We start from the raw sequence: 14,072 nt of genomic DNA on the forward strand, positions 1-14,072 counted from the left end.
ACCAATGGGGTCTACACCGCGGTGCATGCCCCAGTGGAGTAAACCAATGGGGTCTACACCGCGGTGCATGCCCCATTGGAATAAACCAATGGGGTCTACACCGCGGTCCATGCCCCATTGGAATAAACCAATGGGGACTACAACGCGGTGCATGCCCCAGTGGAATAAACCAATGGGGAATACACCGCGGTGCCTGCCCCAGTGGAATAAACCAATGGGGTGTACACCACGGTGCATGCCCCAGTGGAATAAACCAATGGGGAATACACCGCGATGCATGCCCCAGTGGAATAAACCAATGGGGACTGAACCGCGGTGAACGCCCCATTGGAATAAACCAATGGGCTCTACAGCGCGGTGCATGCCCCAGTGGAGTAAATCAATGGGGTCTACACCGCGGTGCATGCCCCATTGGAATAAACCAATGGGTTCTACACCGCGGTGCATGCCACAGTGGAATAAACCAATGGGGACTACACCACGGTGCATGCCCCAGTGGAGTAAACCAATGGGGTCTACACCGCGGTCCATGCCCCATTGGAATAAACCAATGGGGTCTACACCGCGGTGCATGCCCCAGTGGAATAAACCAATGGGGTCTACACCGCGGTGCATGCCCCAGTGGAATAAACCAATGGGGTGTACACCGCGGTGCATGCCCCAGTGGAATAAACCAATGGGGAATACACCGCGGTGCATGCCCCAGTGGAATAAACCAATGGGGAATACACCGCGGTGCATGCCCCAGTGGAGTAAACCAATGGGGTGTACACCGCGGTGCATGCCCCAGTGGAATAAACCAATGGGGAATACACCGCGGTGCATGCCCCAGTGGAATAAACCAATGGGGACTACACAGCGGTGCATGCCCCAGTGGAATAAACCAATGGGGTGTACACCGCGGTGCATGCCCCAGTGGAATAAACCAATGGGGAATACACCGCGGTGCATGCCCCAGTGGAGTAAACCAATGGGGTCTACACCGCGGTGCATGCCCCATTGGAATAAACCAATGGGGTCTACACCGCGGTGCATGCCACAGTGGAATAAACCAATGGGGACTACACCACGGTGCATGCCCCAGTGGAGTAAACCAATGGCGTCTACACCGCGGTCCATGACCCATTGGAATAAACAAATGGGGTCTACACCGCGGTGCATGCCCCAGTGGAATAAACCAATGGGGTCTACACTGCGGTGCATGCCCCATTGGAATAAACCAATGGGGTCTACACCGCGGTGCATGCCCCAGTGGAATAAACCAATGTGGTCTACACCGCGGTGCATGCCCCATTGGAATAAACCAATGGGGTCTATACCGCGGTGCATGCCATAGTGGAATAAACCAATGGGGACTACACCGCGGTGCATGTCCCAGTGGAATAAACCAATGGGGACTACACCGCGGTGCATGTCCCAGTGGAGTAAACCAATGGGGTCTACACCGCGGTGCATGCCCCAGTGGAGTAAACCAATGGGGACTACACAGCGGTGCATGCCCCATTGGACTAAACCAATGGGGTCTACACCACGGTGCATGCCCCAGTGGAATAAACCAAAGGGGACTACACCGCGGTGCATGCCCCAGTGGAATAAACCAACGGGGACTACACAGCGGTGCATGCCGCAGTGGAATAAAACAATAGGGAATACACCGCGGTGCATGCCCCAGTGGAATAAACCAATGGGGACTACACCACGGTGCATGACCCAGTGGAATAAACCAATGGGGAATACACCGCGGTGCATGCCCCAGTGGATTAAACCAATGGGGTCTACACCACGGTGCATGCCCCAGTGGAGTAAACCAATGGGGACTACACCGCGGTGCATGCCCCAGTGGAGTAAACCAATGGGTTCTACACCACGGTGCATGCCCCAGTGGATTAAACCAATGGGGTCTACACCACGGTGCATGCCCCAGTGGAGTAAACCAATGGGGTCTACACCGCGGTGCATGCCTCAGTGGAATAAACCAATGGGGAATACACCGCGGTGCATGCCCCAGTGGAATAAACCAATGGGGACTGAACCGCGGTGAACGCCCCACTGGAATAAACCAATGGGATCTACACCGCGGTTCATGCCCCAGTGGAGTAAACCAATGGGTTCTACACCGCGGTGCATGCCCCATTGGAATAAACCAATGGGGACTAAACCGCGGTGCATGTCCCAGTGGAATAAACCAATGGGGACTACACCGCGGTGCATGTCCCAGTGGAATAAACCAATGGGGACTACACCGCGGTGCATGCCCCAGTGGAATAAACCAAAGGGGACTACACCGCATTGTATGCCCCAGTGGAATAAACCAATGGGGTGTACACCACGGTCATGCCCCAGTGGAATAAACCAATGGGGACTTATACCGCGGTGCATGCCCCAGTGGAATAAACCAATGGGGACTACACCGCGGTGCATGCCCCAGTGGAGTAAACCAATGGGGACTACACCACGGTGCATGCCCCAAGGAGTAAACAAATGGGGTCTACACCGCGGTGCATGCCCCATTTGAGTAAACCAATGGGGTATACACCGCGGTGCATGCCCCAGTGGAATAAACCAATGGGGAATAAACCGCGGTGCATGCCCCAGTGGAATAAACCAATGGGGACTGAACCGCGGTGAACGCCCCACTGGAATAAACCAATGGGATCTACACCGCGGTGCATGCCCCAGTGGAGTAAACCAATGGGGTCTACACCGCGGTGCATGCCCCATTGGAATAAACCAATGGGGACTAAACCGCGGTGCATGTCCCAGTGGAATAAACCAATGGGGACTACACCGCGGTGCATGTCCCAGTGGAATAAACCAATGGGGACTACACCGCGGTGCATGCCCCAGTGGAATAAACCAAAGGGGACTACACCGCTGTGCATGCCCCAGTGGAATAAACCAATGGGGACTTATACCGCGATGCATGCCCCAGTGGAATAAACCAATGGGGACTACACCGCGGTGCATGCCCCAGTGGAATAAACCAAAGGGGACTACACCGCTGTGCATGCCCCAGTGGAATAAACCAATGCGGTCTACACCGCGGTGCATGCCCCAGTGGAGTAAACCAATGCGGTCTACACCGCGGTGCATGCCCCAGTGGAGTAAACCAATGGGGAATACACCGCGGTGCATGTCCCAGTGGAATAAACCAATGGAGAATACACCGCGGTGCATGCCCCAGTGGAATAAACCAATGGGGACTACACCGTGTTGCATGCCCCAGTGGAATAAACCAATTGGGACTACACCGCGGTGCATGCCCCAGTGGAATAAACCAATGGAGAATACACCGCGGTGCATGCCCCAGTGGAATAAACCAATGGGGACTACACCGTGTTGCATGCCCCAGTGGAATAAACCAATGGGGACTACACCGTGGTGCATGCCCCAGTGGAATAAACCAATGGGCGGTGTATACCACGGTGCATGCCCCAGTGGAATAAACCAATGGGGACTATACAGCGGTGCATGCCCCAGTGGAGTAAACCAATGGGGACTACACCGCGGTGCATGCCCCAAGGAGTAAACCAATGGGGTCTACACCGCGGTGCATGCCCCAGTGGAGTAAACCAATGGGGACTACACCGCGGTGCATGCCCCAGTGGAGTAAACCAATGGGGTCTACACCACGGTGCATGCCCCAGTGGAGTAAACCAATGGGTATTACACCACGGTGCATGCCCCAGAGGAGTAAACCAATGGGGAATACACCGCGGTGCATGCCCCAGTGGAATAAACCAATGGGGTCTACACCACGGTGCATGCCCCAGTGGAATAAACCTATGGGGACTGCACTGCGGTGCATGCCCCAGTGGAATAAACCAATGGGGTCTACACCGCGGTGCATGCCCCAGTGGAATAAACCAATGGGTTCTACATCGCGGTGCATGCCGCAGTGGAATAAACCAATGGGGTCTAAACCGTGGTGCATGCCGCAGTGGAATAAACCAATGGGGTCTACACCGCGGTGCATGCCCCAGTGGAATAAACCAATTGGGACTACACCGCGGTGCATGCCCCAGTGGAATAAACCAATGGAGAATACACCGCGGTGCATGCCCCAGTGGAATAAACCAATGGGGACTACACCGTGTTGCATGCCCCAGTGGAATAAACCAATGGGGACTACACCGTGGTGCATGCCCCAGTGGAATAAACCAATGGGCGGTGTATACCACGGTGCATGCCCCAGTGAATAATCCAATGGTTACTGCATCGCGGTGCATGCCCCAGTGGAGTAAACCAATGGGGACTACACCGCGGTGCATGCCCCAAGGAGTAAACCAATGGGGTCTACACCGCGGTGCATGCCCCAGTGGAGTAAACCAATGGGGACTACACCGCGGTGCATGCCCCAGTGGAGTAAACCAATGGGGTCTACACCACGGTGCATGCCCCAGTGGAGTAAACCAATGGGTATTACACCACGGTGCATGCCCCAGAGGAGTAAACCAATGGGGAATACACCGCGGTGCATGCCCCAGTGGAATAAACCAATGGGGTCTACACCACGGTGCATGCCACAGTGGAATAAACCTATGGGGACTGCACTGCGGTGCATGCCCCAGTGGAATAAACCAATGGGGTCTACACCGCGGTGCATGCCCCAGTGGAATAAACCAATGGGTTCTACATCGCGGTGCATGCCGCAGTGGAATAAACCAATGGGGTCTAAACCGTGGTGCATGCCGCAGTGGAATAAACCAATGGGGTCTACACCGCGGTGCATGCCCCAGTGGAATAGACCAGTGGGGTCTGCACAGCAGTGCATTCCCCAGTGGAATAAACCAATGGGGTGTACACTGCGGTGCATGCCCCAGTGGAATTAACCAATGGGGTATACCCCATGAATCATTTGGGAGAAAAAGATGTAAAAAGTTCTGTCGGTGAGAAAATCCAACGTCGAGGACTGTTTGAAAGAAGGCCCGACAGCGACTGTGGTGGCTCTTTTGTTTTGTGACTGTTTACAACCTGCCAGCCGTCAAAACTGCTCTCTTAGCTTTAAATGGCCATCGGAAAAGGGAGAATTTATCAGCAATTTTTTTTCTTACTGATTAATCCTATAGGCAAGGCTGCAGAAAAACATTTCAGCAATGTGGGGTCTTGCTTTGATCACCTGTTGGCAATGATGACCATGTAACAAAGGAATGACTGTTGTTGCAGACTCTTCCTGCTCACCCAGACAGCGAATGCCGTCAAGAGGGCACCTCCTAGGAGTGAAAAGTGAATTTCTGGAGAATGTTCCTGGCTCAGGCACCTCTAGAAAGAACACTGAAATGAACACCCATTTCCTTCTTTCTCCCCACAGCTGTGTCCGGGGCCTTGCAGAGCAGTGAAACACTAATGGAAAAAAGAATTGACCAACAAAAACTATGATGTCTTGGTACTCATGGCTCAAATCCCTTGAGTTTTTTCCACTCTAGCTGAAATGAGTCTGTGAGGGCATGTGATTGACTATGAGATGTCTCAGAACTGGCCACTCGCTTGGTTTCAGGGAAAAGTCTGATGTGATTTCCTTGATCATCTGACATGCTTTCCTTCTTAATGCTTTGATTGGTGGTATTTTTCTTGTTTACTTATTAAAAACATTTCATGTAATGTGGATGGTTTCTTTGCAGACTTCCCCCTCTGTCCATGGTTTTTATTCTTTGCTTTTGATATCCTTGCCTTCTTAATGTCATCTAAGGTATGTTTCCTCTAGAGAAGATGATTCTTCTTTAGCCCTCTGCTTGGATCTCTTAAAATGCATGATAGGATCAATCCATGCTCTAATAAGGAAAAGCCTCCCAAACAGTTAGGTGATAAAATCTTTTAGTCTCAACTTTTTGCCAAATAGTCTCAATAAAGAGGATTCTTTTGTTGTCCTAAGTATCAGCAGTGATAACCTTGATGCTACCTGTCTTGGTTATTCTATACACAGGTGTCATAGTAATTATTATCTTTATGTTATTAGCAGCCCGGTTTCTGTCCTTGCAGATATTAGATTCTGATTGTGGTTAAATGTCTTTGGTTACGTGCGTGTCCTCAGCATCAGAAACCACTGTTGGCCCTGAGTCTGGGCTGGACACGTCGTCCACTGTCAAAGAGCTGGGAGAGGATCCTTCTAGAGGCAGAGTACCAGAACACTGCTCATCCTTCTCTCCTTCCTCAGGGGACTTCATACAAAGCTCAAGTCCATCTTCCGCCAGGCTGGATGGAGAGCTACCGTCCTTCTCCAAGTCCTGGCTGGGGTAAGAACTACAGCACTGGGCTGTTTGCACGGCTCCAAGTCCTTCAGCTGCCCTTTGGGGAATGTGTGTCTGTCTCTCTTGCAGTGCGCTGGTTCCTGGAATGCCAGAAGCAAGTGGAGGTGGCTCTGTGGGTGCTTTTAGAGAACCTGTTTTATTGTCTTCTGGTCTTGGTGCCCTTGCCTTCTTTTTGAGGGACCAATTTTTCAAACTGGCTATACCATTTCTCAACCATGTGCTGGGGTGAAGACTTACAGAACGCATTTGTGAATGCCCCTCTAGGCTGTCCTTTTTTGTATGAGCCAGGTGGCTGCTGGCCTGCCCTGATGAGGGACTGGGAATTCCAGAAATGAGGCTGGAACTGCTAAAGTCAGAAGAAAGCTCTTCCTGTTTTCCTTGAGCTTGAAAAGTGCAATCTACTGGAGAGGATGTTTCAGTGGGTGTAAACACTGACTGTTCAGAAATCTGAGGAAAAGCGCTGTCTTGGGAGCTCACTGATGAGCCAGATGGGGACGTGTCTGGGGAGGACAAGCTGGAATAGCTACTCCTCGGGCAAATATTTAATCTTGGGGGGAAGACCTTCTCAGTGTTCTGGTTTGTGGCACCACTCTTGCCAACCTCGATCCCCATGACCAAGCTCTGATTGATAAGCTTTTGTCCCTCCATCTGCAAAGACTTGTGCCTCTTGAGATAATCCTCCTCTCCATGCAAGAGACTGGTGTCACAGCTTGCGTTGTGCTGCTGCTTTTTTGAATAAAGTCCCCTGAGATAGGTCAGTTTGCAGTGCTGGTCATCAGTGCTGGGCTCTGAGCAGCGCCGCTGCCCCCTTGAGCCCTTGAGGGGCTCTGCTGTGCATGGTGGGGAGTACCCAGCCGTGTCCGCAGTGAAGGGCTGGTTCCTGGGACAATCATGTGAGGACAGGCAGCTGTAAGAAATGGTCACTGGCTTGGATTTAGGAAAAAGCTTTACATGATTTCCTTCGCTATCACAAAAGATTTTCTTCTTATGATTTTTATCAGTGGTATTTTTCTTGACATCAGTACCTGTGACTAAACTCGTTTTAAAACCTGTCTTACCCTCTTCCTGGAGGGGTGGATTCTGACTCAGATGGTTCTCATCTTTTTTCAGGAGAATAGCATCACAGCTGGCCCTGCGTATCCTTTTCTGATAAAACGCCCTGAGAAAGGAAATCTTTGAACCCAGGTAGCCGATGCTGGGCTCTGAGCAGTGCCGCTGTTGCCTCGGGGTTTTTGGAGCATCTTCTGTAGCTGTGGACAGGTAGATGGGGGTGCTCGTGCCAGAGGGGGCACTGGCCTGGTCCTGCAGTGAGGCCTTTCTGTGCACTGCTGCCATGGCCACCGGCGCGGGCTCACCGGGCTGTTCCACGTGGATGTCTTCATCTTTAGGACGGTCTAAGTCAAAGTCACTCAAGGTTAAAACGCCTTCCACCTCAGGCTGCTCGAGGTCATAGTCAATGAGGGTTAACACGGAGTCCATGCTTCTGCTGCCTGGACCGAGTTTCTTTACTAAGTCACTGCACGGAGCATCGACTTCTTTGTTCAGCTCATTTTCCAGGCTGTCATAGGAGGAGTCATTCAACTGGAAGCAGGAGATATCTGCCAAAAAAATCAAACCGTGATTAACATTTGCACTTGCCTCAAATACACGCTGCCTTAAAAAAAAAAACAAAAAAACAACTAAACAACTATGATGTTTAGTTTAATTCTGTTTTCATGCAGATTTTTCAAATTCCTACTCCCAAGAAAGAAAGCATCTTTCACAATCTTTCTAGTTGTTAGTGCAGAAATTAAAAGTAAATTTTTGGGGTATACTAGATTTACCTCAGTCCCTGAAGAAATAGGCTTTCTTTAAGTAAGACTTCCTCAAAACAATGAACACATGTCATAATACCAAGAAATGGTAAAAAAAAAAAAAAAAACGAATAAATTAATGCAGATATACCCAGGTTCTGAATAAGACCCTGTCTTTTATTAAATGGATTAGCTGGCAGGTATACCTAATTAATTCTGTTAGCCTCAGTGAAACCATTTACCAACCTTATCAATTTCCCTTTGACAAAGTTCTTTAATATCTATTACCTTGTTTATTCTTTACGGCAATAATACCAGTTAGATGTTATGGTTTCCCACAATTACAGGAGAAGATACTAATGTTATGGTGGCACAGAATAATTGTTCAAAGATAACCAAGAATTGGTGGTGCAGGCATTCATATTCTGGAAGGCTGAATGTCTTCAAGCCCCACACACCCTGCCCCGCCCCATGAAGCTAGCTGTTTTCTCAAGCGTTTTGCAGGGCGCTGGATTTCTGAGAGGTGTCAGGGACCTCGGAGAGGAAGATGAGGAGGAACCAGACCAGGCCTGCATCTGGGTCTCCTACTCCAGTTTCAACCACAGCAGTTCTGTAATATTGTAAGATGTTGTAACAATATGTTATAACAATATATTATATTGTAAGTCTGTTAATTGTTCTATTGTATATCCTTGTAAGGTTTATTTTAAAAAAAAGTTAAAATTCTGCCACTAACAACTTCTTGGAGTTTGGGAACCTTGTCTTATACACTTGGTAACCCGACCACAGTGTTAACACAGCCTGACCTACGAGCAAGCCTTGTAAGGAAGGGGCAGGAGCCCTCGGCCCCTGACCCAGGCGAGAGGCCCCTTCACCTGAGCTGCTCTGGGCTGCAGGGTAACCAGTGCCCTCGCTGACCTTCACATGTGTGTCTATTTCTCACGAACAGAAACAACCCCATTATTCACAATACCTGAGGCTTTCTCTTTCGTATCACATGTCACTGAAACTGCTTCCAGAAGGGAAGTGATTTCTTCTCCAAATATTCTACAGCAATTTTCAATCAGAAATTGTATAAGCAGAGAAACCTGTACAAAAAAGGAATAAAAATGAAGGGCTACTTTTCACATAGTGCACCTATAAATCACACTTCCTGTATGAATCCTGGTTCAAACCGAAAAAAAAAAAAAAAAAAAGAATCCTGAGAAAAATTCAAAGTTCCTATCTCCTTGAAAACTAAACAGAACTGTTTCCCCTAAAAAAACACGATACTTTCAAGAGTAGTTTGAGTATAGAAATTGATTTTAACCAGTGGCTTAAAGTTATTATTTGTGGCCTTGGTTTAATGCTAACATTTTGATACTAATGGTCCTGTCTTTAAAATTAGGGTAATTTTAAGTATTCTCTGTACAGGGCATTTGGGATGAAGAAATATACTTTCTTATTAAAATTCATGAAGCATCATTAGATAAAGACTTATAAAATATGTTTCTTATGTAAAAGGCAGGTGTCATAAGTGTGGGAGGTGGGCATCCTCTGTGGATTTACTGTGAAGGAGAGAGACAGCTGGAGAGAAAAGCGTACATTTTGCCTGACCAGCCTCTTCCTATGCATTTCCCTCCCTGAGGAGCCAGAACTGGAGATGCTTGGAGAAGAGCTCACTGGAGAGCGCTGTGCCTCCACTGAGATAAACTGGAACATTTACATAGTCTTCTTGCCCCAATAGCTGAGGCAAAGGAACAGGCGGAACGTTGGGAGGAAGAGGAATCAGTACCCCGTCCCTGTACTAACCACTAGGTACTGCAGGAGTGTGATTTCAAGTAAGTACTGAGTGAGCGAGGTACCATCCCCACCTCCACTGTGTTAGGTGAGGAAACTGTGGATCAGTGTAACTAATTCTGCCCTAGATTGTACATCTGGCAAGTGCGGAGGGCTGAGATTTCCACCTGCACCTGTTCAATTTCAAAGTATTTTGTTTCTTTTTAAAATCTTATCATCTGCTCTTATTCCTCTGTGGTTTCAGTCAGTCATAGCTGTTTTGCCTCCTTAAAGGGAAAACAGAAGTAACCCAATTACTATCACTTTCTTTACTTAAGAAATCACCTTTCTGCAGTCTACCAGGAGAGGACAGAATAGTCGATGAACTCAGACTTATAAAAAGATGTACTTAAGAACATGTCTTTCAGAATTAATACCCCAAACTTTAGGTTCAAAACGGGGACTCAGTCCCCCAGGGCAGAAAAATGAAAAACTTTATTACCTTTTTTGTAAATTCACTTTCTAGTTCAGGGCTGGAGGAAGTAGGAGGCCAAAGGACACTTGGAGAGATGCACACTGCTAAGTTAAATGCATTCATCTGATTCGATGAGTTGTGCTGTTCAATCTTGTGCAATAACCCAAAAAGATGCTTTAGCAGAATAACGTTAGCTCTTGGGAGCTGGTCTAATAGCCTAAAGACAGACAAAAGTGCTCTTTAAGCAAGACATTTTGTGGAAAACTTGTAGACAGGGCAACCTTTCTTCACTTTTCATGGGGAATCACGCAGACAGAAACACAGTTCAGATATGCTGGAGTGTCAGCTTATACGGTACGTGCGGAGCGAGGACTGTCTTATAGAGGGGAGAGAGTAAGACTCAGGGGGGTTATTCATTTATTTTGTATATTCTGTCTCTGGATTAGAACCTTTCAAGCCTCAGCCACAAAGACTCCCAGTTCCATCCTGAGAGCTTACACTCTGCTCCACCAGCTTCTAAGGTCAGTTCTGTCCCATGTCTCTTTATCTCAGTGGCACCACTTTCACACGTCAGTCAAGCTTATAACAGTATATTTCCTACTGTTCCGATTTTGTACTTGATAAGGGATTTTTAAATTATCCTTCACCATCATTTACTACCATCCAGAATACATATATATATATACACACATATATTCATGGTTGTTGCTTTTTTCCAACAAGAATCTGCAACTGAGACAGGAGGGAAGGGGGCAGGACACAGCCATTAAAGGAATGACACAGCAGTTAGCACCAAGGTGGAGGAAAAGTCAACTTCCGATGGACCTTGAGGACCAGGATGGAAGGGGATCTGACCTCCAGTGGACCCTGAGCTCCCTCACACACACTGTAATGTACTAGCACCACGAACGGCACACCCACAGGTGCCATGACAGCTCCAAGGCTGACCGTGAAAGTCAAGGAGAGGGTGGTGGCCCAATTCCTGGGGATCCCCGCCCCCTTTCTCAAAGCAGTTGGAGTAATCCTCTCACTTGTTAGCATATAAAAACTCGCAACACCGCGCCTCGTGGCCTCCTTGCTCCCTCACCTTCCGAGATGCCCGGCACTCTGTCTATGGACTGTGTGTCTGGCTTCTTCTTTAAACAAAGCACCCAACCTGCTCCCCTCTGCCCTTCTCCTGCGTTCTGAGATGGCCTGCACTCTGTCTACAGAGTGTACATCTCTCTAAACAAATCTACTTTTACTCAACTAGGGCTCGCTCTTGAATTCTTTCCTGCGTGAAGCCAACGACCCTCACTTGGCAGGGTGCATCCCAGGGACTCAAGTGAGACCTGGGACACAGCCCTCCTCTCGTGCCCCGTTTTCCTGTATCACAACCTGGGGAAGAAAATCAGGTAATCTGACTCTTGTTGCAGAGAGGTGCTTCTTCAGCACCACAGACTGACAATGAGTGTGGTTTTCTAGGGACAAATTATGACAGATTACAACGGGCCAAAAGATTACTGAATGTATTCAGTGGAAAGTAAGGCCTTGCCTAGCGTGCTCTTTTGGGGTGTCAGATTCTGTGGGGGCCCTGAGCCTTTGAGTTATTTTACACCTCTGTAAACTGTAGCACATTGACAGCAACACACATAATACTTGTCCATAGACCTGAAAATTCTCTCTGGTGAAGAGACACGTGATTTATTTGCACTGCCTCATGTCCCAGCAGAAAAAGCCAGTTTTTTTTTATATATTTATAAATTCATTTCAGCATTTCTGATTCAACTATTATAACTTGTGGTAGTTAACCGTCTTCTCTGAACCGGCGGCAGTAACGTCTTAGTAGTTCTCTTTATTAATTCATGTTTTAAATAAAATTTCTTTCATGTGTGTATATTTATATGAAAGCCATAATTTTGACCTTTTAAAAATCATCCTTTAATAGCTCTAGAATATAAAGTTTTAGACAGTGAGCAACAACATACAGAATCTCAGGTTCCCTGTCTCTGAACAGTTCCCAACAAGCTGTCATGAAAGCAGAGACAGCATTTTGTACATGGCTCTGAGTCTGGTGTCTTCAACAATTACACCATCAGTAGCTGTGTGTAGATAATGATTTACATTTGAAAGTTGCTCAAGATAACACTGCACTAAACAAGCATTTGCAAATAAATGATACTGGGATTCTTGGGTTTCACAGAAACGCAAGTATTGCTTTTCATTAATGGACACTTCTTTCCTATTCTCTTATGATGTGGGAAATACTCAGGAATGGGGGTGCTGGGTTCTGCTCGCAACTTCCCTTTCCATGAGGACAGACCATGCATTCTCTGTGATCAGGCTGAGGCTTTGCAACTCCCTTTTCCCTTGACACTTTCAATGAGTTGACTGTCTCTCTGGACTGTCCTCACGTCCCCTTCTCCACATACCCCTGTCACGGCACTGACTGCAACACACTGGAATTCTGGGTTTTATCTATTTCTACTAGACTGTGAGTTCCTTGAGGGGAAGGAATTTTCTCTGTATGAATTCAGCTGCTAAATGAAGTGTATAAGGAATCATCTGGTTAGTTAAATATTTACCAAAATTAAGGTCATAAATTGTAGATTGTGTCTACAGTATTAGCTATTAGTCTAATGGGTTTCAGTGCCTATCAGATTAGAATATACAGAAGGTGTACAATGGTCAAGTATTCCATATTAATAAGATTAGGAAAAAAACCAATAATAACAACAGCTGCTAGCATAAATCTATTTTTAAACTGGCCCCTATGGATATGACTTTGACAGTTATTATTACATTAACAGACAAGCTTATAAAATATAAGTTTTTTTAAAGTATTTTTGAGAAATGACCAAATTGGAATAATTACCTTTGAACTGCATTTATTTTCTCCTCATCATTTCCTTCGTCCATTACACAGACCCAATGATCATAGAGATCTGATGAAAACACGCTTCCAGGAATATGTCGTAGAAAATCCTTACATAGAGGGAAAATTTTTTTTAAATTGTTATTCTACTAATTTGTATTGGAGAAATTAGAAAGAAGGCACTTTATTGGAAAATTCAGTCCTCCCTTCTTTGGAACACACAGAGCTCTGTGCCAGCCCTCCAATGATGTGCATACACAGAAAAATATGCTTTGAATTTTTTCCTAACAAAAAACCAGAGGGAAATTGGGGTCTAGACTACAGTGGGAAAGATAAAGGACAACCTGTTTGGACTGAAACCTCCTGTTTGCATACATCTTAGCAAACTAGTGTAACATGGCAGAGTCTGGCAAACCATCCTAATCTTTTTTTTTTTCTCTCTCTCTCTCTCAAATCACTAGTTAAAAGAAATGCATGAAGGTATCTGTGAGATTCACAATGTGGTAGTCAGTCATCCAGTCATTCTACACATATTTACTCATCTTTGCCAGGCACTGTTTGAGGTGCCAGGAACAGGGTAGTAAATAAAACAAAGTCCCTGGTAATTTAGAACTTTAGATTCCAGCAGCATTGGTGACTAATTCCATCCAGAGGTGTCTGGAGTTTCTCCCTGTATTCTTCATAGGAGGGGAGAAGGCATTCCAGGCTATGGCTGGGCTCTGGGAGCCTGGGGCAGCACCCTCATCCCTAATGTATATTAAATAACATGTCCCTGGTATTATCCTTCCCGGCCTTTGAGACTCCTGCTGAGAGCACTTGTGGGGCCGGGTGTGGTGAAACCAGACTATGACACAAGTAGGATCTGACCAAGGGAATTTGTTGTTTGACATTTGTTTATAAAAAAGCTTAAAAGTAAACACACTTTGGTCCTGGTCCTATGTTCC

At 47.1% G+C, this 14,072-nt stretch overlaps 1 protein-coding gene across 1 annotated transcript in view; it reads right to left on the bottom strand.

Moving 5' to 3' along the window:
* Nucleotides 1-5,374: 5,374 nt before the first annotated feature.
* LOC141575533 (rho GTPase-activating protein 20-like) overlaps nucleotides 5,375-14,072 on the bottom strand; it is a 67,873-nt gene continuing 59,175 nt past the window's right edge. The window contains 4 exon segments of the mRNA XM_074354930.1: nucleotides 5,375-7,846; nucleotides 9,015-9,129; nucleotides 10,302-10,491; nucleotides 13,129-13,238. Of these exon segments, the coding sequence (XP_074211031.1) occupies nucleotides 6,000-7,846; nucleotides 9,015-9,129; nucleotides 10,302-10,491; nucleotides 13,129-13,238 (2,262 nt within the window). The 3' untranslated portion in view covers nucleotides 5,375-5,999.

This window comes from Camelus bactrianus, chromosome 29 (assembly GCF_048773025.1).
Source record: "Camelus bactrianus isolate YW-2024 breed Bactrian camel chromosome 29, ASM4877302v1, whole genome shotgun sequence".
NCBI classification, from domain to species: Eukaryota; Metazoa; Chordata; class Mammalia; order Artiodactyla; family Camelidae; genus Camelus; species Camelus bactrianus.